Below are 23,374 nucleotides of genomic sequence, written 5' to 3'. Positions count from 1 at the left end.
ACTGTAGGTATGTTTCATACCTTTACACATTTTATATGGCATACTGCTACTGCTTTTTTAAAAATTATATTATATAATAAATTTAAGGTATGTAAATCAAGAAAAAAGATAAAAGGAATCCTCACAAAAGAGAAACAAAATACTTATTGCACTACAATAGAGAGAAATAGATAACTTAGGTAAATTAAGATTATTTTAATTGATTATTATTATTATTATTTAAGATGGTTGTGAAATTATACTCATAATGGCCACTTAATGTAAAGTATAGTGTAGTTGGATTTATACATAGGGCTTTATACTAACGTATTGAACCACTCAGGTGTGGCTCGTATAATACAGTAACTTGCTTCTCCCCTGTTAAAAGACGTTCAAATTTATGGTCATTGTGATTTAAAAATTTTGATTGTACTGTATGTCAATAAAATTTTATACAAAACCATGAATTTTAAAACAAAATTTTAAATTACAATTACTCACTTTATATTTATTTATTTATTGTTTTTTAAATTTACATAAAATTGAATAAAAAAAGAGTACTAATAATTAGTTTTTTTTTTTTTATGCTGCTTGTTTCACTCTTGATTTGCACTCATTATATTGTGTAATTTCCTCTAAATTAATATTTGTTAAATTTTGATACTACTACAATGCATATTTAGCAAACCTGATTAAATTTCTTAAAAATTGTAGCAAGATTGGAAATTATTTTACTCTAATAATTGACTTGCAATTTGGGCTAAACATTTTAATTTTTTTTTTAAAATTCTAAATAATGAAGAATAAGTAATTTACCTTATTTATTCGAATAAACTCCACTTCGAATAAATGCCATCCTTGAATAAACTTCCCATCCAGAACCTCATTTGGAATCAACTCCTACGTCGTATAAATGCCCCGAGTCATTTATTTTTTCATCAAATGAGCATCCCCTTCCCCCTAAATGTAAACAAAACTAATGTATTATGCAAAAGATAAATTCTATAATGTTCTACTCCAGTAGAATTGCCTTTTTTCTAACCTGGTTGGGTTCAAAGGTCTTTATGGTCACGCAATAACACATTATGATGGTAATTACGTGTTGTAGCTCCACATTTACAGTGAAATTAAGGGGAGTTTGTTTTATTATAAACGTTTCCATTTACACACAAAAAAAATCAACGCCTTCCTCGAATAGCGCACGCTCAAAAACCCTCCACAATAAATGCCCCTTTGCGTTTATTCGAAATAAATGTGGTAAATCCTTTTTATTTTAATTATATCTTTTTAGGTATTCTGAGTTGTTTTTGTGTTCAAGCTGGTGCAAAGAAAGGTCAGTGTTCTAAACTAAAGCCTATAATAATCTATAAGATGTTTGCTCATTCAAAACTACAAACCTAGTGGAGGGCGCTACCCAGTAGAGAGCAGGACCTTTTTAAGGGGCACTAACGTGTGAAACTAATATTCTAACTACTTTCTTAAAACCTTAGACAGGGGGCTCGAACCCCTTTGTTACTCCCATTGGGGCTACCTTATTGCCATTATAGTAACAAAATTGGAGTGGACTGGAGTTGTGTAATGGCTTGGAGTGGAGCTGTATAGCTTAGGTAGCTTAGAGATTAAGTTTGCCTGACTCTAATCTCCGTGTCCTGTCGTCAGACTTTTTCTCGCAGATAAAAACAACTGCACACCTTAAGCCTCATAAAAGAGACTTGCATCATCCCTCCTGTAATTTTATTGATTTACTTGCTGTTAAATGCAAATGAAGTTGTAAAAAAAAAAATTAGATAAAAAAATATCCAGCCATACAAATCTCTTTTGATGGGGATTAATAAAAAAAAAACACATGATTAGGAAGAAAATGACATGTTTGTGCTGCTATTGCAAAGGTATACAGTAGTTTGTAAAATTCTGAAAAATTTACAGGGAAATATTAGATAGAATAACTGAAACTAATTTTTAAATGTTATAATTTCTAAGTGCTGTCGTTGAAGACAGCTACATTAAGGTGTATTACATCTGGGATTCAAAACCTAATGGTCTGGAAAACTTCTAACAAAATAGATTATCAAATTGTTGATCATGAGTGAATATCAATCTAATTAAAAACAATTATAGGGAAAAAATACTGCCTTGTTGTTATTAGTGACCATGCATGATCCATCATCACAGCTACAATTAAAGGACCAATACAACTCCTTTAAGATCAATGATATTAAACCCAGGTTACTTAAAATCAGTTTTGGAATTTTTCTTTTATTCATATAAAGATACTTTAAGTGAAATATGACAATTTTTTATTTGATTAGTGTATGCCATTGAGGCAAGTTCAATTGCCAACCGTTGTGAAGAAGTGATAAAAGCCAACCGCATGGAGAGCAAGATTCAAGTGATCAATCAAAGAGTTGAAGTATGAATATAATATAATTTAATATTAAACAGTTTTCTCACTAGAATTGATGCCCTTGTAGGACCATCTATGGGAATGATGTTCATTAATAGCAGGCTACAATTAATCAAAGTACTATTATTGATAATATTTATAATTGTTTGAAACCTATATATTTTAAAAAACAATGTATGCATTGTCCAGTATATTTGCTGTGTTCATTTAGAACAACATAATATAACTACATTAGTAATTAGAGGATGCATATAGCACAATAGCAGTGATGGCGCTGCCAGGATTTTCCCGACGGGGAGTTCGAGGTCCCGGACAAGAAAAAAGTGGACGTGGTTGGTTGTCGCTCAAAATCTCCCAAAAGTGTTCCAGGGGGCAAAATCCAAAAAAATATTCCAATTTGAGGGTTTCAAAGGCTTATTTAATCGGTTTTGGGATCTATATGTGAAAAATACATATGCATTCTTTTTCTCCCCATTGAATTGTGGTTTTGTTACTGAGGAAACCTAGCAGTCTTGGAGTTGTTCCTGCTTCTTACACTGAAGACCTCAGTTAGATCGCCCTGCTACTCAAGTACCACTTGCATGCGAGTTAAGGCAGGAATGGAATGTATTCATTATAATATGTCTGTACCAGAGCTGCACTGCAGCTACCACAGGAACCCAGTGGCCCATCCAAAATTTCAAATTTCAATATTTGAAGATTTTTAAATTTAATTTATTTTTTATTTGACCCAGTGTATCACAGCTTTTTTTTAAACTTATTTAACAATTTATTAGGTTATAGTCTGAAAAATTAGGTTGGCTGCGGAAGCACTCGGCTGTTCCGACAGCTGTGTTATTGTTTCTCAGTAAAGAAAAGTCACAATGCTAAATTATTTTTGCAGGATGTTGTTCTTCCAGAAAAGGTAGATGTTATTGTCAGTGAGTGGATGGTAAGTACACTTACAGATACTGATATAATTTAATGTCACATAAAAATGCAAGACTCGGTTCCTCTTTACAGTAACATATATAATGGCAAGAAAATACATAAATGGGAAGACAAAGTCAATATAATCATGTGCAAACATAACAATAAAAAATGATAAGGATTTGAATTATTGCACTCAATCAATTAGAAAAGAAAATATTAAATATTTGAGTTGTACTGTATATCAAGATTGTATTAGATCCTTCTCAAACGTCATCAAACCATATCATTTTCATCATCAGCCAACTGCAGTGGCCAACAGAAAATTGTATCAATTACCCATCCTGTAGGTACCTATCCCATACATTATGTCTAAATTTTACATACAGCACTTCTCTGAGCAAAAGGTATGATTTAAATTATAGCTTAGATGACCCTTACAAATATTTTAATAAAAAATCAAAGAATGTCTTTGAATTGAGCATACAGTTTTAAAAATATACCTTTTATTTTGGTTACGCATTCTTACAAACTTCAAAAAGGTTTTTCATGAAAGTGGATTTTCCAGGGATATCACAACCACCCTAAAAATTGACCTAATTGTGTGTTGTATTTCTTCGGAGTGATAAGCACCAAGGATAACCCATGAAAGTCATCAGACTTATTTCCAGTGGGGTCCTTCCGGTGGTGATTTGGGCAGTACACCAGGAGACAATCCCCTTCCCTTTTTCGAAAAGAGTGTACTGCGTTCTTTAACGTGCACATGGGCCATGGTGCGCACAGGACCTACAACTTAAATATCTCATCCTAAAGACGGTGCGCTTTTTGAAACTTGCTTATCAGTCCTCCGGCTGAAGCACAAGGAGAGCAGAGATGGGAATTGAACCAGGGACCTCAAGATCTTCATGCTTCACAGCACACACAGTGGTTACCACCAGTTTAGCCAAGTGAGCTAGCTGCTCAATGGGTAAGGTTTTTTCTAAGGAATTAAGTATTGCTGCAATTCTAAGCAAGTGTTTTATGGTTTTATTACAGCACGTGGTCACCATGCCAATCAGTATATCAATAGTGGAGGAAGAGCTGTAGCTTGGTGATTAGGATGCTTGTTATCCAATCTGAGGGTCCTGAGTCAGTGGTGGTGCTGGGGAGAGGTGGGGGGGGGGACAAGGTGGGTCAGACAGGCCTTGACCCCACTATCATCTGAATGGCCATGAAAATTCCTACAGCAGAATACTAATTTGATTTATGTTTTGAATTGTTTATTTTGTCATAGGGCTATTTTCTGCTGTATGAGTCAATGTTAAACTCTGTGGTCTATGCACGTGAGCATTGGCTAAAAGAGGCAAGTTTCAATTTTTTTTATTTCATTTCAATAATTTGGTCCGAAGAACAATAAAACAGACAAAAAAAAACATGACAGAGAGAAAAAAAAAAAAAAACTCAATTGGCCGGAGAGGATTTCCAAAAATGAACTAAATCACTGTCTAATGGCTTTCCAATGCCAATTAGAATATTATTCAGCATAACACAATCAAGTGAATATAATAGAAATACTGTACAAGAATTGTTTTATTTTTGTTCTTGTATTTTGGTTTAAATTTGTCAGATGTATCCTATAGACGATATACAATACAAATATCTTATGTGGATTATTATATTTTGTTAAATGCTAATTAAATAAAAATAAATAAACAATAATTGTTAATTATTGTTAACTTTGTCATGTTTAAATAAATTGACATTATAATTATATTAATTTCACTATATGCATTTATATTCAATTCAATCAATGCTTTAAATATTACATGCATATTAAAACAATATTTTATTTTTAGGGAGGTATTATGCTGCCCTCTATTGCCAGTATCTACATGGCTCCAGTCACAGACGAGGAAACATTAGACGAGACAACTTCCTTGTGGGAATCAACAAAAAAAGTATATGGAGTGGATATGTCATGTCTTGTCCCATATGCCCGCAAACTGCTTACTCGTAAGAGCTCTTTTCTTTATAAAGAATATCCATTGTAAATATATTTAGGTTTCAATTTACAGATAACAATACAATTCCACATGCAATGTCCCAATTGCTGATGGTCTAGAGGCAACCCAAGGCTCCCAGCAAGGCTTTAACTCTAGTTTGTGGTCGATACATTTGTTAATTGTATTGACAACTATATCTTAATTACTTATTCATTGGATAGACATTTCAGTTTTTTCACTTTATGAAATATTTTTCAATGCACTCATAATGATTTATTGTTTGTGTATTATAACGCATTTTTAATTGATCCCTGTAATTGATATTTTGTTTTTGTGTCCTTGCCCCCTCAGGGGCAAAGACACTATGCTAGGATCTGGCAGTTAAAGATGTCGGAAAGGGTAAATCTGGTGGAGGTGCATGATGGATCATGTTTCATCATAACATTACTGTATAAAAGTCATAAAAAAAAAAAACGCTGTTTCATCATAACATTACTGTATAAAAGTCATAAAAAAAAAACGCCACACATTTTCTGATAACCGAATCCAATGTGGATACTTTATTAGTGAACACCAACCGCTCACTGGTCCGCGGGTTTTACGAACGTCGATTTAACAAATAGTCAATTTTACAAATGGTTTTTGCTGTTAATGGGTCATCATTAACATATTATTAACGTAAAATAAGTCCGATTGCGTAAGTTTTTTAAAGTGATAATATATTTTCTATTAATAAAATCAGGTATTTTTGTATTTATTTATTAATAGTTAAATCTTTTCTTCCATTTCTGCTATAATAATTACCATTAATGTAATAAACAACTGACTACTAACCAGATTGAGCACAGATTGTAAACAAGTGCATTGGTGTCAACGACTTACTGACATCATGAAGAGGCTGATGATCGTAAAATGCATGTAAACAACACAATTCAGCGATCTCAAAACTAGAAAGAACATGATAAAAATGTCCATCAAACATACAGAAGTTTTAATAAGAATTAGAAAAATAATTTATAAAATGGCAGAATGCCAGCAATTACAATAATTTGGTTATTATCAAAAGAATTCTCAGCTAGGCTGAAGTGCAGTAGACCACGCTGCTGAACTTCCGGTTTGTGTTTGTCTTGGCCATCAGCCTATCGCGTTCAGTGGCAGAGGATAGCTAGGCCTAGGTAGTGGAAGCTGACACCTGATCGAGTTTACAAACTCGTTTAATTTACGAATGCCCCTTAGAACCAAGAGATAAGTAAAATACAATGGTGCTGTTGGTTCGCTTCAATATAGTTTTAAGAGCAGCCTTCTAATTACAACCTCAAGTTTATGTCTGCCAAATATCTTTGAAAAGACAGCTATTGGTACGAGTACCAGATGTTGTGAAAGCAGAATGATTAAAATTATTAATTGCAAACAAATACATTTTACAAAAAGCACAATGGATGCAGTATGTGTATATCTCCTAATCGGCAGAATAATGTATAGAGGTACATATCTGAAATTTTTTCTATAAATATTGTACCATAGTTTTTGTTAAATTATTACTCTTACACCATCAACAAATAAATTAAATTAGTTTTGATAATGATATTATACAATATGATGCAAAGTGGTGAAATAACTATAGCCAATAACAATTTTACATATTGTACTTTATAGTAGGAGAGAAATTTTTATACCTTTTTTGCAAGTGAATGAAGATACTTGTAAATCTTGTATCTATTCCATAGTATTACGGTTTTTATACATTTGATCATAACAAAGTTGCATGACATATGAAGACCTAAAATTGAAATTTTCAAACTTTGTTCCTTATAATATGGTTTTTAAGGAATGATTCGGGTATTTATACCAAATTGAAATTGTTTATTCTATACTATTCCTAACATTTTTAAAGACACTTTTTTTTTCATAAATTGTTTAGCCAGTGAATGAGTACAATTGTAAATCATGTAGCATAAACAAGAACTGGATATGTTTTGAATTTTTATCCTCACAATTTCTATGCATATTATACAGTATTAGTTGTATTTATCTTATAAAAAGGTTTGATATATTGTAACCTAGAATCATAATTCCATGACATTTTCAAAAATGTTTACATATGGTTTTTGTGGACTGAAAATCAATTTCTGGTTTTCTTTATAACAAATAATTGTGTAAAAATTCAGAGTTACTATTCTTTACAGCATATGGAACAGTTTTTCTTAATTAGGTGAGAATTTTTTTATACCTTGCTTTGGAAGTGAATGAGGTGGACACAATTTGAAAACTTTTCATCAGAAAATATGGTGCATTCATCACCAATATCCAAGGAATTGAACCTTGTTGCATTCCCTGTACGTTTCTATTTCACAGACCAATAGAGAAAACGGTACTCGAAAGATGTGGCTGAATTATCATCATCGATCGACGAAACCGTAGAAAAGATAATTTTAAAGAGATTAGAGCAACAAGATTAACTTTTTGAAGACAAGAAATTCCAATTAACGAAGCTGCCACAAGCTGCGACTACTGTAGTGAAGACCAAAAAGCACAACTTTCATCTTCAAAGCCCCTACACCACTGCTGACATCTATGACAAGAAAAAAGCACCTCCACCCACACAAACTTCAGAAGACATCGAGAGAATAATTTTCACTTGCAAAGTTTCAACGCAATGTCATTGTCTGTGCAATGGTTGTACATGTATAACTTTTAGTATATTAACCATGTTTTACTTAAAAAAATCGCAGAAGAAATATTGTTCTAACTTTTCCTTTAGCGTTGGAAATATATTTTTCATTACAAATTTACAAATGTGATGGTTTAGCATACCATCAGGCAAAGGTCAGTGTTTCAAAGAACTAGCCAAGACAAAAAAAGCTCAATTTTCACTTTCAAAGTCTAACGCAATGCTTGTGAAAGAATTGTTGTGCATGTATTATTTTTAAGTAGAATAATAACTATGTTTTACTTAACAAAATCATCAAAGGAATATCGTTCTAACATTTCCTTTAGCGGGTGAAATATATTTTAAGCATGCTATCAGGCTAGGATCACAGGGTTTCAGAAAAAAAACAGTTTTTGTTTTTATTATGCCTCCTGCTTCCTTTGAAATCTCAAAAATAAGATGTGTATTAAAGTGTTAACAGTCCCGTTGCTATACTATTTGCATTCACAAACAAAATTTTATTTTTATTTTATGTTCATTGTATTTTTTTAAAACTTTTTTTGTATATTTTTGGCAAAAACATGCTAAATAAAAAAAAATGTTAAAAATATGAAAGTCTTTCCTTATTTATTTATTTCATAGAGCTGACATTCCATTTCGTCTTTTGTGTAATCTATATGTCTGACTCCTTCATAATACTATCTCAATGTCATCTGTAGTTGGCATGCATGGGGATGTTTTAGTCAGTGTGGATGTCAGCAGTGGTGTAGAAGGTGGAGTAGATTGCGTTAGGCTTTGTTGAAGCTGAAAGTTGTGCTTTTCGGTCTTCGCAAGTTCTTGTTGCAGTTTCCTTAACTGCAATTCCTGTTTTTTTAAAGTTTATCTTGTTGGTTTAATCGCTTCGCACATTTCCCCACGGATTCGTCAATCGATGTTGATAGTTCAGCCACATCTTTTGAGTACTGTTCCCACACATTTCTTTGCGAGGTAAAAACGTGCAGAGTGCAACAAGGTTCAATTCTTTGGATGTTGGTGATGAATGCGCCATATTTTCTGTTCAATAAAGGGAACAAAAATGTATTAATCATGTAAATTATTCACATTTAGCATAGACATGTTTTATCTATTTTATTGTAATGCCAATGTGAAAGGAGAGAACTTGCCTAGGTCTAGGTAGGGCTAGTTTGTATTGCAGATGTGGGCCAGTGCTAATTACCTTTTTCCCCTGATTTAAACATTTTCTACTTTACTGCAATGTTTTTCTCGGTCAAATCAAAAGACTATATGACATGTATGAACTTACGAAGGCCATGGAGGAATTTTCGACCTAAGGCCTAGTTTGTATTTCTATGCTATGCCTTGGATTTGATCCTAGGGCCAGAGGATTTGATCCTAGGGCCAGGCCTTAACCAAAATTAATGAAATTTATTAATATATGATTATTTCAATTACGATTCTTTTTTAAAAAACGTATTTAACATACAAGATATTAAGATGATTTATTGTCCAAGTAACAAAAGATACATAGAAATTCTGTTTCCACTGGCAGTAAAAGTTATGTTATACAACAAATACTTAACTAACTTAAATAAACATAAAAATAAAATACCTTCAGTTACATATATACTTAATTATTATTGTAAGTCAGCAAACAAGTTATTACTCACTTTAATTATCGAGTTGTATTTGTGAATAGCACCAGGAACAAACGATTGCCTGAAGCAGCATCGTGAGGAGTGTGGGAACCACAGTCTAATACTAGAGCGGTTTTATTTGAACTTACAGTGTAGCGGGTGTGACTCATCATTCATGATCTTGTGAATTTTTAAAAGAGCAGATTTATGATATAATATCAGACAGAAAGTCTATCTCGCTATTTATTATACGCTGGGCAACTTTCCTATGGCGTTCCAGTTCGTTTACATTTACATTATTTAAGTTTCCAAAAATACAGATCAAACTATAGTCAGCACACTTTGAATTACAGATTGATAAAAAAGTTTTGAGAATATGGCCATCAACATGCAGTTTCTGAAGTTTTCTTTAAAAATACATTCTTTGGTTGGCCTTATGGTGGATAACAACATGCCTGTTTGTTTTAGTTTTATGTTTAGTTATATATTTCATAATTTGCCATGCTGATTTGGGGTGTTATTCCTAAAGTTATGTTCCAATTTTTTTCCTCTGTCTTTTCTTGCATTTTTTTTATCTTGTGATCGATTTGTTTTCGTATTTCTTTTACACAGTTACTGTCCTTCTTCTGAAACAACAATTCCCTAACGTCCTTGGAGAATCATGTCTTATTGTTTGGATAGACATAGGAGGTTTTCTCTGGAATGATGGTTTCGACACAGAAGTTAATGTATTTGGCTGTTACTTGGACTAATTCATCGATATTTGTAGATTTGTGGGTAAATAAATTCTAGTTGGATGAGTTAGGTGTGGCTTTAAGTTCGTCTAATGCAAATGTGCTTTTCCACAACTTTGTTGCTTTCGAATATGGGCTTAACCTTGGTTCCCACTAGGACGCAACGCAACGACGCAGGCAGATAGATAAAGCCAATTCTACTGAATGGCATATAATACTGTACACATTAATATTTATAATAATATGTACCGCATCTTACCCAACCGTTCTTCAAAAACTGTTATAAATATTACACAGGGGGGAGGGCGGGAGAGGAGCCCCCTCCCCCGTTAGGGAGATAAACCACAAGTTGTTGGGGAGAACAACAAAATTGTGTATTTTCTACATAATTAGTAGCCTCTAAAATCGATTACAGTTAAATAAGAATTTGAAACCCATTATTAATCATAAGCATATTTTTTAGGGCTTTGCCTCCCTGGGAACACTTTCAAGAGATCCGGCTACGCCCACTATTTTTCGTCCCCACCCCCTACCCTGTTGAAAAATGCCTGGCATATATGTTTCTGAGTCTTTGACTGTCATTTTTGCTTTTTATGTTTGTCTTAATATACAGTATGTAATCATATTTTAAGGAAATATATTCAGGCCTTGTTGTGTCCTACATTTCAAGAGTATGAAGGCAGTACTGAATTAAAATGCATTGATTAAAATCGCCTAGAATTATTTTTGCAACATCAGGTGATTTTGTTTCCAGCTCATTCACTTTCTTTGTAGTAAGTTCTTTGTAGAAGTTCCCTAGGTATAGGTAGAAAGGACGAAGTCCAACGGCCAACAGTTCACAGTTGGGTGTGCATTTCTTGTATTTGACAGATCAGTTATTGCACTATTTTGAAAATAAACATCAAACCCCTCCTCCTTGTGATTTATCTGACTCAATTGTCCTGTCTCCTCTAACACAATCAAAGCTATCTATTGAAATAGGGCTATCTGGTATCCTGTCTTGCAACCATGTCTCTGTAAAACAAAGCAAACTGCTATCACGAAAATTGTGTATGTATCTCACATTAGCTTGAAGTTTATCTGTCTTGTTTTGAAGAGATCTAATATTTCCATAAGTAGTTATATTGGGTTTTCAGCAAAGGTTTTATTGCCAATAATTACTGTACAGTATAAATTGTTGGTGCAGTCGATTAACAACGTGTAATAAGGAACCGAAGGTCGCGAGTCCGAATCGCGCCTCGATGTTAATTTTCTTTTTTATATGAACATGAAAATATGTGATTCAAACTTGATAAATATACGTGATTTGAACTTGCGACGCTTTAAAAGTTTGAAACTCTTGTTTTTAAAAGTGTAGGGCAAACTTAAGAAAAGGGCGATGAACGTTTGTTGCAAATCCTCTCTGGTTCATGTGTGCAGTGAGGCTCTGGGTCAGCGCGGACCAATAATACAGATAGGGCATAGACACTCGCTCCTGCTAGGATCCTATTTCCTTAAATTTGGTCTCTACTTTTGAAAAATATGTGGTCTACCATTTTCTTTAAACCAATGAAAACATTGTATTATTGTAAGTGGAGGCATGCAATTCATGCAATTTAAAACAAAACTTTCATTATTTGTTTGTGTGTTTGTATTAATACTAGACATTTTTTTATTTGTTTCTTTGATTCTTGAAGGAAGTGTTCATGTTGAAGTCTTTCCACCAAAAAACTTGATAGGTTTTGCAGAAAAAGTTATAGAGTTGGACTTAAGTAGAATAACCCAAAAAGATCTGGAGCATGTTAAAGGGAAGTTCATGTTTAAAGCAATTGGAGAGACAACACTTAATGGTTTTGTTGCCTGGTTTACTGTTCAGTTTGACTGTGCTAATAAAGGTTTAATTGAGCTGTCAACATCACCTTATAAACAGTAAGGTTCTAATATAAATCTTTAAAGCTGCAATTGCACTGGACTTTAAAAAGGAAAAGAATTTTACTGAGACCATGGGTAATATTCCAATGGGTAGATCTGCCACTGTCCGCATTGGATTTTTTTAGACACTAAGTTTTACTGCGAGAAATAGTAAAACTGATTACGCTTTGAGTGAAAATCAACTATTGAGGGTGCTAATCCATCACATGTCCATTGAGTAACGCTCGAATTAGGAAGTTTAACCGAGACGCGTATTCACAAGTGACCTTCAGGCTCGGTAAAACTAACCTGGTCAGTTTTAGTGGACACAATCCACTCAGTTAAACTAACTGCTTGTCTCAATAAGTTTTCATGAGAGGTAATTTTCTAGGTCTGTTTGCACTGAACTAATTACTGATACTCTGGTTTGTTTTACTAGAAAAAGTCCAGTGCGATTTTGATATAAGCTTTAATTCTAGGATATATCATATTCATATTCGCCTTTAGCCATTGTAATTAATCCATTTTTAAAAGCACCTTTTAAATGGCTTTCATTATCTTGTTCCTGAAACATTTTGTGCTCTATTGATGGTTAAAAAAAAAAAAAAAAACATGATAAATTTTAATGTTTTCAGCCCAACCCATTGGCGGCAGTGTGTGGTCTACTTAAATGAGGCAGAAGATGTACAACAGGACACAACGATACAAGGAACAGTAACACTTTCACCAAATAAAGAAGTGAATAGGTACAGTAGTGATATACAATTCTTTGTTTGTATACTTAGTCCGAATTCTTATGCAAAATGCCAATGTTGACATCCTCTGTATTCTCTTAAATGGGAATAGTTTATAACAAAGTACACAAAGTTGTCCAAATTATTTTTAATTTATTATTGATATCAAAAGTGCACACTTACATGACAATTATACACTTTTGAATGCTTAAAAATACTTTTTCCTTTTTTATAAAAAAAAATGATTAATCAACCAATAAATCAATTCAAACCAACCAATAAATCTGTGGAACAAGAATTTTATATGTTGTAATTTATACATTTGATAAATATGTATATATATATATATATATATTATATAACATAAACACAAACATTTCAATATGGTTAATCCATATCAAGCTGTGTACTCTTTTAACATACCTTCCACAATCTCTTTCACAATGTTGCTTACAAAATGACACATTTTTTGTCATTCTTTTTTGTTTTTTGTTTTTTTTTGTTTTACAGATTTTTGGAAGTTGAAATAAAGTGTAAAGTTGGTGATGGTGATAGCAAGCCATACAGCTATATTATGGATGATAGACCTAGCTGAACTAATCCCTTTGTTTTTTGCCAAATCGATTCAATGAATATGTATCTGACTCTGATTTTATTATGTTTTATGGATTCACAGATTTACAATTCAGGTACACAAAAGCAACAATATTTATATCTGAGGTATGCTAACAATAGATGGCTCTCGCTAGGAGGAATGTAGATTGTGTGTTTGAATTGATAGCGTTCAGTATAGAAAAATGTTATAGAGGCTAGAACACGTTATATCGTCATTGCGGACTTATACAATCTGCATACGCCTTAAAACTAAAAGAAAATACATACGTTTAGAGTCCGTACTGAGCCCAAAAAATCCGCAATGAAAATATAACGTGTTCTAGACATTGGTAGATCTGCAGGTGGGTGTGGTGTACAGTATATTTTAAAACATGAGCGGCGTGATATTCGTTACACCTACAGAAAAATGACTGCTCAATGACCTATGTATGACAAAGAATGTAGATGGATTGCAGAAATGGGAGCTTCCAAAGGGCAGACTACTACTGAAATAAACTCTAGGTTGCATCAGTCTGGTGTAAGAAGAGCATGATATGCAGTATCATCTGCACTATTCCCTCAATATTCCAATCTTGTTGTGAGGGGCTTATATGTAATTTAAATTTTAGAGGCTCTCTAAATTACTCATCTATTTTTAGTCCATAACTCACTCCCCCACCAAATAGTCCCCCACTAAATAAAATGTCTCGTCATTTCCTTCGGGTACTACACTTAAACAAACTGAAAGAAATTAAAGCTAAGTAAGGATAAACACGGTCCCTCTCTAAATTAGAGTGTTAGCACCTGCTCAAAATTCATATTAGCATGCATATAGCTTTGAATTTGGTCAGCAAATCCTTTCAATCATTAAAAGACATTAAAGTTCAGATAAAATTGTATTAATTTCAGAACCAGTGTCTATTTTAAAGAAAAACCATGTTTGACCGGACATTCCTGGAAACAACCCTTGCAAGCTTCTCTCGTTCTAGTTCATATATTGTTCTTTTATTGATTTCTGAGGTCACAACTGTCGCTGTCATCATCGCCTTCCACTAGAATCCCATGATCTGTTTCTCCATGCCTTTTCTTCTGAATGCTTTTGTAAAGTCTCCTTTGGGGTTGCATATATATAGTTCAATGTACTACATGTATTGTGGGGCAATTGGCAACACTTTTGTACATGTTATAGTCGAGGGGCTCCAAAGGGGCTCTGAACACACTCTTGCACCCCCTGTTTTATACCTGTCATTATTTTTTTCAGTTACCTACAAGAGACACGTTGTTAGTCAAGAAATTTCTGGTTGCCAGTACCAGTAATCCGATATCAAAGATGGGAACCATATAGCTAAATTATGCTATTTTAATGTGGGATATTTTGGGGGTATGGTTTGGTTATAACATCAAAATGTCTAGTACAATGTACAAATATTAATATATTTGACACCAAAATGTTTCAATTAACATTTGATTATGTATCCGTTGATGCAGTGTAAGGTCAAAGGTCAAACTAAAACATTCAAATAATGCTTTATCGTACAGCAATTTATTACTCATCCATTAACAAAACAAAACTGAACAACAAAGATAAATTTAATATATATCTTTACTGTTGAGTAAATTATTCCATAAAAAAAATGTTACCTGCCATATTCTGCAAAAATGGACATTTTTCATATACAGTATTTGACATTAGATATTTTGGTATCAAAGAACTAATGGTTGCCATCTGTGAGGATCATGTCAGCTTTGAAGCAATAAAAGAAAACAACAACCATTAAATTACTCAGCAGAAATATATTCAATGATAACCATTCCTACTAAACTAAGTCACATTGCCAAAACCAAGAAAATCACAGTTGACATGTTATCGATAACTTGCAACATCTATTCTACAATTACTCCCCTAACCACAACGCACAGCGCATTTCCGAATTAATGGTCATTGCCTTAAGGATTCATGTACCATCACCCCTGTACCTCGAACAGCCTTCACCTCTTCTACTACTCCTGTTCAAACACACTACTTTCCAGCCTTCCACAATTCTGTGTGCTATGTATGACTGTCACTAATACCCTAACCACGCCTTATTCTCAATATTGCATTTAAGCACTTTACCACCCCAACAACTAGCTGTTCATTAACGCATGGAATCCAATACCCTTTCTCTCTTGCACAAGTTCTGGTATTTCAGTTACTGGTGTTTAGCCATTGAAACCCACAATCATATAGGCTACGTACAATTCCAGTGGTTTACTCATTAATTTATATGTCCACTAACCATAACCAGGACATTCGAGTTGTGGTCATAAGTAACAATTCAACACCCCTAACATTCTAATTTAACGTAATTTAACGTAATGTAGCGGTATGTCATAATATACAATGTTCCGCATATACGGTCATGTTGTTTAGTTATCAATGTTCGTTTCTATCACACGTGCAATACAGTTAGTGTTCAAAAGTTCTTGTTCTCTGTATCGGTCTTGGCCTGCACGCTATCCTACAAAATAAAGTTCATTATCCAACCTTGTTTTGTTGTTCCGATTGCAATCCGATAGCAAAGCATTTACCAATCCACTTGACTAAAGGAAGTGTTCCACAGCCTGGCTTGATAAATGGTCCAAATGTTTTTGGTACTTTCAGTTCCAATATCCAGTTGTTGCACAACTTGTGGTGTGCCACCTTGGTTTATCCAGTACCTACAAAAGACTTGGCCACTTGCATATATTCGAACACCATAACGTTTAAGCTTTAAGTCCATCGCACTTAAACTTGTAACACGTTTCATAGTTTGTGACAATAATTTTCTTCCCTTGATTTTGGTATACATACATCTGTTTGCCACTCATTATCATATGACCATAGCTGTTTCATATTCGATAGGAAGTTTTTGAAGTCTGATGGAGTTTTTAGTAAAACCTCAACTCCCATTCCCCTTCATCTTCGCTCAATGGATTTGCATGATATTGATCACAGATAATATCTACTCTGTCACTTTTTGGAAGGTAATTGAAAATTAGAAGGCATAGGTGTTCAAATGTATCAGTTATTTTTGATAAATACGGGATGAAACTGTCAATAACTCTTCTTGCACCGAAAAAAAAAAAGAATGTTTATTTTCCTAACCTCCATAGGGTCTTAGAATCCCTATCCCTATGATTGGTAGGATTGGAATCTTCTTTATGAATTCTTTATTGGCTCCTAAAAGTTCATCTAAAATAGTGGTGATGATCGACTTCTTGTGGTAAAATAGTCTCTGAAGTGAGTGCATGATGCAACAGTTTTAGTTTAATTGCAAGCTTGAAGTCGTGTGAGTTCCAAAGTTCTTTACTAAGATGAGAAACAACAAATCGAACCCTATGCATAGGCCTAGATAGCTAGTAGTGGTACGTCCATGTTATTGTTATTGATGAACAATGGGTAACTTACGTGGTCCGTTACACAGAAAACAACAAGGAACAGCGCCATGATCGTGACGAGATTCCGGAATGTGACAGTGGTAAGGGTAACAAGGTGTTTTCCAGCCCATTTTGCTTGGCAGGCTGCACACATAAGGTTTTTAATTTAATCTCTCAGGCTGCCAAAAAAAAAGTCGCTTTAAAACTTTATCCACCTGTGGCCTAGACAAACACTGCTGGAACATGGAAATTAGCTTCTTTAAATAGAGGTACGAGTAACTGCACAAATTAGGAGATAGTATTCAATATTATAGGTGGACATTTGCTGTTAAAAATTTATTTTGAATCATAGCAAATGAGATTTCTCGGAGGTATTATAGCCACGTATATACGATTACGCTACTAGTAAATGAAAGTGGTGGCGATTACGCCACCAGTAAACGAAAGTGCTGCTGCTTATTTTTTTTTTAAATACAAAGTATTTTTTATTTTTTATTTCCAAAAACAAAAGAAATCCCGTGCTCAAGGACACACAAAAGGCACTTAAAAAGAAGAACAGCGATTGTCCGAAAAAGTTAGTCACTCAGTATAAAAAAGAAAAAAAAAAAAGAAAAAGGAAAACCTTCAGAGGTTTTCATTTTTTTTTTATACAAATAAATAAACCCCCAGGCATTTCAGATAAATTCAAGTATTTTATTTCATTTATCAGTGAACTTGTACATAGTATTTCTCTCCAACCATCATGATTGTACACCTGTTTCCATAAAAACAGAGGACACCTTGTTTTTTTTTTCGTCGTACCTGAACAACCATCGTTATTCAACTAACACATAAACAATCCCATAAATTTACAACCTTCTTATAAACCTAAATTTTACAACTTCTTATAAACCTAAACTTTACAAATTCCTTTTCATTTTTTTGTTGTTGATACAAATAGATAAACCCCCAGGCAATTTAGATAATTTCAACTATTTTATTTCATTTATCGGTGAACTTACACATAGTATTTCTCTCCATGGCGATATTTCACTATTTCAATAATTCATGGCACTTGAAAAATTAATTTAAGCACAATTTTGAAATATTGAAAGCCAGCAGAAAAAAAAATCCAATTCGGCTCCCTAAAGTAATTTTTAACAGCAAATCAGATTTAAGAAAATTAACCCCGAAAAATAATTGATTTGTAATCTAATACGAATTTATGTTGTATTGCCTCATTCCACCAAATTTGAAAACTTGTCCCTATTAGTTTTACTCTATCACAGTTAAACAAAAGATGTGTCATTGTTTCACTATGCATTTTACCGAGTGAACTAACAGCATTATTCAAAATTTCATACCAAAAAGTCCTGTATTTGTTATAAGGCAATTTGTGTTGATTTTATACTGAAAAAACCTGGGTATTTGTATCTTGACTGCACTTGCAAGGTAAAGAATAGATATGAATTCACTTATATTCATATATGATAAATTCACTACCATATTTTAATTAGGCAGTTGGTGGTTCAATAAATCTACAAATTAATATTTGATATAATATTGCTTTTGTTGTCATTCTTTCCCCCTGAAACATTTGGAGACCCTTCCCTTCACATCCTTTCTATTTTAACGCTGACTATATGTCTTACTCCGGGTGTGTGGAAATTGCAGCAATTAACCACACTTAGTTTTAAAAACTAATTATGTGGTATGCCTTAACTTCTTTAAAATTTGATAGGTTATGCCCAGAAAGTTCCTCATCTAGCGTACGTGTTGTATCATCTGCATATTGTATAAATTTTGATTTCCTTATCATTCACTGATAATTGCGTCCCAAATTTTACAAAATAGGTCTTTTTTTCACTGTACCTTACAGAATCAACAAATATCAATTATTCAAAATACACTTAAAACAAACCACATAAATTTACAACATTCTTTTAAACCTAAATTTTACATTTACCTCTTTGTTTTCATTTTTTATACCAGTAAATGATTAAATAAACTCCAGGACAAGTCAGATAAAATCAACTATTTTACTCCATTTAGCAGTAAACTTATTCATAGTATTTCTCTCCATGGCAATATTTCTTTCAACTTGAAATTAAATTTAAGTAAAATTTTGAAGTATTGAAAGCTAGCTAAAAACTTTCCAAAACGACTCCCAAAATAATTTTTTGATAATTATAATGCATAGGTTTAACAACAAATCTGGTTTATGAAAATTAACCCCAAAAATAATCGATTTGTAATCTAAAGTTATTTTTTGTTGCATTACCTCATTCCACCAAATATGAAACCTTGTCAAAATTGGTTTTACTCTACCACAGTTAAACAAAAGATGTATCATTGATTCACTGTTCATTTTACAGAGTGAACAAACATTATTCAAAATTTTCATATGGTAAAGTCTTGTATTTGTCATGGAATTTGTGTTGATTTTATACTCAAAAACCTGGATATTTGTTTAATCTTGACAACACTTGAAGGGTAAAGTATAGATATAATTCCATTCATTTTCAAATAGGCCTATGTTGAATTCACTACTATATTTTAATTAGGCGGTAGGTGGTTCAATAAATCTACTAATTAATATTTGTTAAATTGCTTTTGTTGTCATTCTTTTCCTCCTCAAACATTTGGAGACCCTTTCTTTTACAATCCTTTCTATTAAAAACCTGACTCAATGTCTTCCTCCAGGGGGGTGGAATTGCAGCAATTACACTTCTCCATTAAAAAAAAAAAAAAGTCTTTGGTATGCCGCTGGCCAGCCAAAAGTCAAAGGAAAAAACTTGCCCATTATCATTAAAAAGATCACTTACCAATTCTATCCCTCTGTTAAATAGTGAAACATAATAAGGGCAGGATTTACCATTATTTCTAATGTTGAAATTATTCCAAATACATTGTGAGGTAAAATTAACCTCATAGAGTTTAGTGAAACCAAAGTAAGACATAAACACGTCTTAATATGGAATTGAGGAACATTCTTCCATGCAAACATATAATTCTCCTTTCAAATTACATTAAAAAATTAACTTCATTAAAATTTGATAGGTAATGCCCAGAATAGCTCCTTATCTAGCGTACATGTTGTATCATCTGCATATAGTATGAATTTTGATTTCTTTATCATTCACTTAAATACCTCTGATACTTGCATCCCCCATATTTTACAAAATAGTTTAAACAAACTTTGTTTACTTAAAACAAACCACATAAATTTACATTCTTTTAAACCTAAATTTTACAATTACCTCTTTGTTTTCATTTTTTATACCAGTCAATAATTTAATATTTAACACCAGGACAATTCAGATATAATCAACTATTTTACTCCATTTAGCAGTAAACTTATAGTATTTCTGTCCATGGCAATATTTCTTTCAACTTTTTGAAGTATTGAAAGCTAGCTAAAAACTTTTCCAAAACGACTAGTGAGATCAAAGTAGGATACAAACACATCTTTATACAATTGTGGAACACTCTTCCATGCAAACACCTGTTCTTCTTTCATATTACAATTAAATATTATACTTCCACCATATGGGACCAAAAAAAATAATTAAATGACATTTCCAAGAAGCATTACTATTTTGAGAGCGTTCTATCCATTGAATTTTTAGTGCTTTAAACATAGATTTGATATCGACCATTTTCAGTCCTCCATGCTTTATGTTGGTAATAACCACTTTTCTTTTAATAAAACCATTGCCTCCTTTCCACAAGAAATTTGTAAACAATTTTCTCAATCTGATTATTTAATGTAATTGGAATGTGAATGACAGAGGCCAAATAAATAAATTGATAGAGCCCAAAAGATTTAATTAGAATCATTTTTCCTGATAAAGTCAATGTCTAGTTTTCCAAATGATTGGAATTTAATTGTTTAAGTTTAGGTTCAATTTTTTTTCCTGCAGCTACATAGCTAATTATAGGAAAAATAAACGACTAAAGCTTTTATTGGTTGGTTTGATTGTATCTTATAATCTATTTCGGTTGTTTCTTGAAACACTTGATGAACAAATTTTGCAGGTCACACACACCCACACCCATCCACACACACACACACACACACACACATATATATATATATATAAAAAATATATATATATATATATATAAATATAATATCGTACTGTGAATTTAAGATATCTTATTCAATGTACAACATCTCTCTTAGTTTACTATATTTTGTCGCATAAGTTGAAGCTCAAAATGTTCGAACGGAGTATACAATCTATAATGTACATTATCAGTTCCTTATATATATATACAATATCGTACTGTGAATTTAAGATATCTCATTCAATGTACATCTCTTAGTTTACTATATTTTGTCGCATAAGATGAAGCTCAAAGCGTTCGAACGGAGTATACAATCTATGATGTACATTATCTGTTCCTGTTGTTTCTCTGTTTTAATTTTCCATTCCTGAAAAATATAGTTAAAATTTACAGTGTTATTTAATGTCGACAAATTACAAGTATCTCATTCGAGGTCCAGTAAAGAAAAAATAATTATCAGCAGAGGGCATATCTTATAGATCTCTGGCAGTCTATATTCATGTGTTATATTAGTTCTATATCAAAATCATGACGCCATACACGTTAAAATAATGAAAGCATTGTACGCGAAAGATTCCGGTGGAGGCTGAGTTTTCATTATACTGTATATATAATTTTAAAATTATATAAATCATCAAAGAAAGATAAATACAGTGATTGATTGACATGGCGAAAATCCCAGAATCAGCAAGAGGAATATTGCAATGATTAATATACAGTAATTTGAAACGTAACAGAAGAGGAATCTAACAAAGAATGAAAAAACTCGGCCTCGACCGGGACTTGAACGTTTATAGGCCTACGCGGAAGCATATTTCGGGAGCACCTGCTCTCTTCTTTGGCGTAATGCCTGCTGAGTGGTAACTTTTAAACAAGAAACAAATGGTAGGCACAATGGTAAACAAATTTGTCTAGAGGCAACACAGTACTAATTATTGTGTATTATTTTTTTTCCAAAAGGGCCCTAATTTTTTGCATGGGACCTAATTTTTTGCATGGGACAGACCGCATATGTGTCGGTATCTTTATGTTGATCATTTTGTTTATCACTTGTTTCTATTAAACTATTTTAGTAAAGTTCTGTTAAGTTTGTTTGCATTCAAAGGACCTTTTCGTAGTGTCAGTCTTAATAACTGACCAATCAGAACAGAGCCAGGAATACGCGCGTGTTTAAGAAGCACACGGTTTGTCACACAAACGCACGTGTTAGCGTACGTTCGACTGATCTCTACTATAATAGTTTTTTAGTAGAGATCAGTGGTATGTTCACCGTCGTTTTTGGGACCTTTTATAATAGCAAGAATATCCAAGGTTAGGGTCTTAATGGAAAGGTCTATTAAGACAGATATTCATCTTGGAACCTTCATATTATTGAGATTGTTTGAGATAAAGTTGAGTAAAATCATTTTCTTCCTAGAAGTACGTAAATTACCATTTTAACTTATTTAGGCCTGTATTTAGGCCTGTATTTCTATTACATGATATTGAGATTTTGGGGAGGCACATGGAACATATTTAGAACCCATTATACTTTTACTCTTTCAAAAATTATTGCTAAATGTATTTTCGCATTTTAGAGCCCATAGGGGGCTTATACCGTCTTCGTTTTTTAAACTCAATATTCATGATATTTGATGATTATACTTCAACATATTGGATATATGCTAGAAATAATTATTTTGGTATACATTTATCAAGTCGGTGTTCGGCTTTGATTAGTTTCCTATAATCATACCATATCAACTTTTGTCAATTTATTGATTTATATAATATATATTATATTATATTATATTATATTATATTATATTATATTAATGTGCTTGTTCCAAATGAATTTAAAGTAAGCTATATAGAGATTTCTTAATACAAACCTCATTCAAAAGACAAGCTAAACCGGAATATTTACGATCCGTTGGTTGAGGAAATATGTGGAAGGCATTGATGATATCAGTACTTAACTTCGTCCAATTGAGTTCATGGGAACGAGGCAATTCAATGAAAGAATACATCATCGTCTTCAACAATTGATTGATGCCAAATCTTAAGTGCTTCTTTTCTTTTTTAATTTCACGTGAATTATTCTGTGGAGAGAGAATGTCATTGTAAAGTTGTTTACAATAGGTGGAGTCCTTTGATTTAAACTTTTTTTTTTTATCAGAATTTTAAAACTTTTATGCTAAGCAATTTTTTTTTATATTTTTCGTCTCAAATTTTACTCTTGTAAATTGAACTCTTTAACATTTAGTTTTTTAATAATTTTTGTTCTCATTGGCATCGGAGAGCCACTAGATATTTATATAGTTCACTTTTTGGTAATTATGTCCGGCCAACTGGTGTTTCTGTGCTCTCTGTTTTCTTGTGTTTGTCAAATTTTTATGTTTTTTGTACGAAATAAATGAAGAGAGTCTATGAGGC

The 23,374-nt window shown here is 32.8% G+C and overlaps 2 protein-coding genes across 2 annotated transcripts in view; one reads left to right on the top strand and one right to left on the bottom strand.

Annotated features, from left to right (window-relative positions):
- LOC117112028 (protein arginine N-methyltransferase 6-like) overlaps positions 1 to 18,449 on the top strand; it is a 19,280-nt gene extending 831 nt beyond the window's left edge. Inside the window, exons 2-9 of the mRNA XM_033255067.1 lie at positions 1,271 to 1,312; positions 2,289 to 2,389; positions 3,267 to 3,314; positions 4,566 to 4,634; positions 5,128 to 5,284; positions 11,969 to 12,200; positions 12,818 to 12,928; positions 13,427 to 18,449. Coding sequence (XP_033110958.1) covers positions 1,271 to 1,312; positions 2,289 to 2,389; positions 3,267 to 3,314; positions 4,566 to 4,634; positions 5,128 to 5,284; positions 11,969 to 12,200; positions 12,818 to 12,928; positions 13,427 to 13,511 — 845 coding nt within the window. The 3' untranslated portion in view covers positions 13,512 to 18,449. The remainder of the gene's footprint in view (positions 1 to 1,270; positions 1,313 to 2,288; positions 2,390 to 3,266; positions 3,315 to 4,565; positions 4,635 to 5,127; positions 5,285 to 11,968; positions 12,201 to 12,817; positions 12,929 to 13,426) is intronic.
- A 273-nt stretch (positions 18,450 to 18,722) lies between these two features.
- Positions 18,723 to 23,374, bottom strand: part of LOC117112029 — a 41,615-nt gene continuing 36,963 nt past the window's right edge. Inside the window, exons 3-4 of the mRNA XM_033255068.1 lie at positions 22,831 to 23,040; positions 18,723 to 21,326 (exon numbers count right to left, since the gene is read on the bottom strand). Of these exons, the coding sequence (XP_033110959.1) occupies positions 21,222 to 21,326; positions 22,831 to 23,040 (315 nt within the window). The 3' untranslated portion in view covers positions 18,723 to 21,221. The remainder of the gene's footprint in view (positions 21,327 to 22,830; positions 23,041 to 23,374) is intronic.

This window comes from Anneissia japonica, unplaced genomic scaffold (genome assembly GCF_011630105.1).
Source record: "Anneissia japonica isolate Jap-2015-1 unplaced genomic scaffold, ASM1163010v1 scaffold6524_len355483_cov145, whole genome shotgun sequence".
NCBI classification, from domain to species: domain Eukaryota; kingdom Metazoa; phylum Echinodermata; class Crinoidea; order Comatulida; family Comatulidae; genus Anneissia; species Anneissia japonica.
Note: the sequence above shows the minus strand (reverse complement) of the source record. Positions and strands in the feature narration are given on the sequence as shown.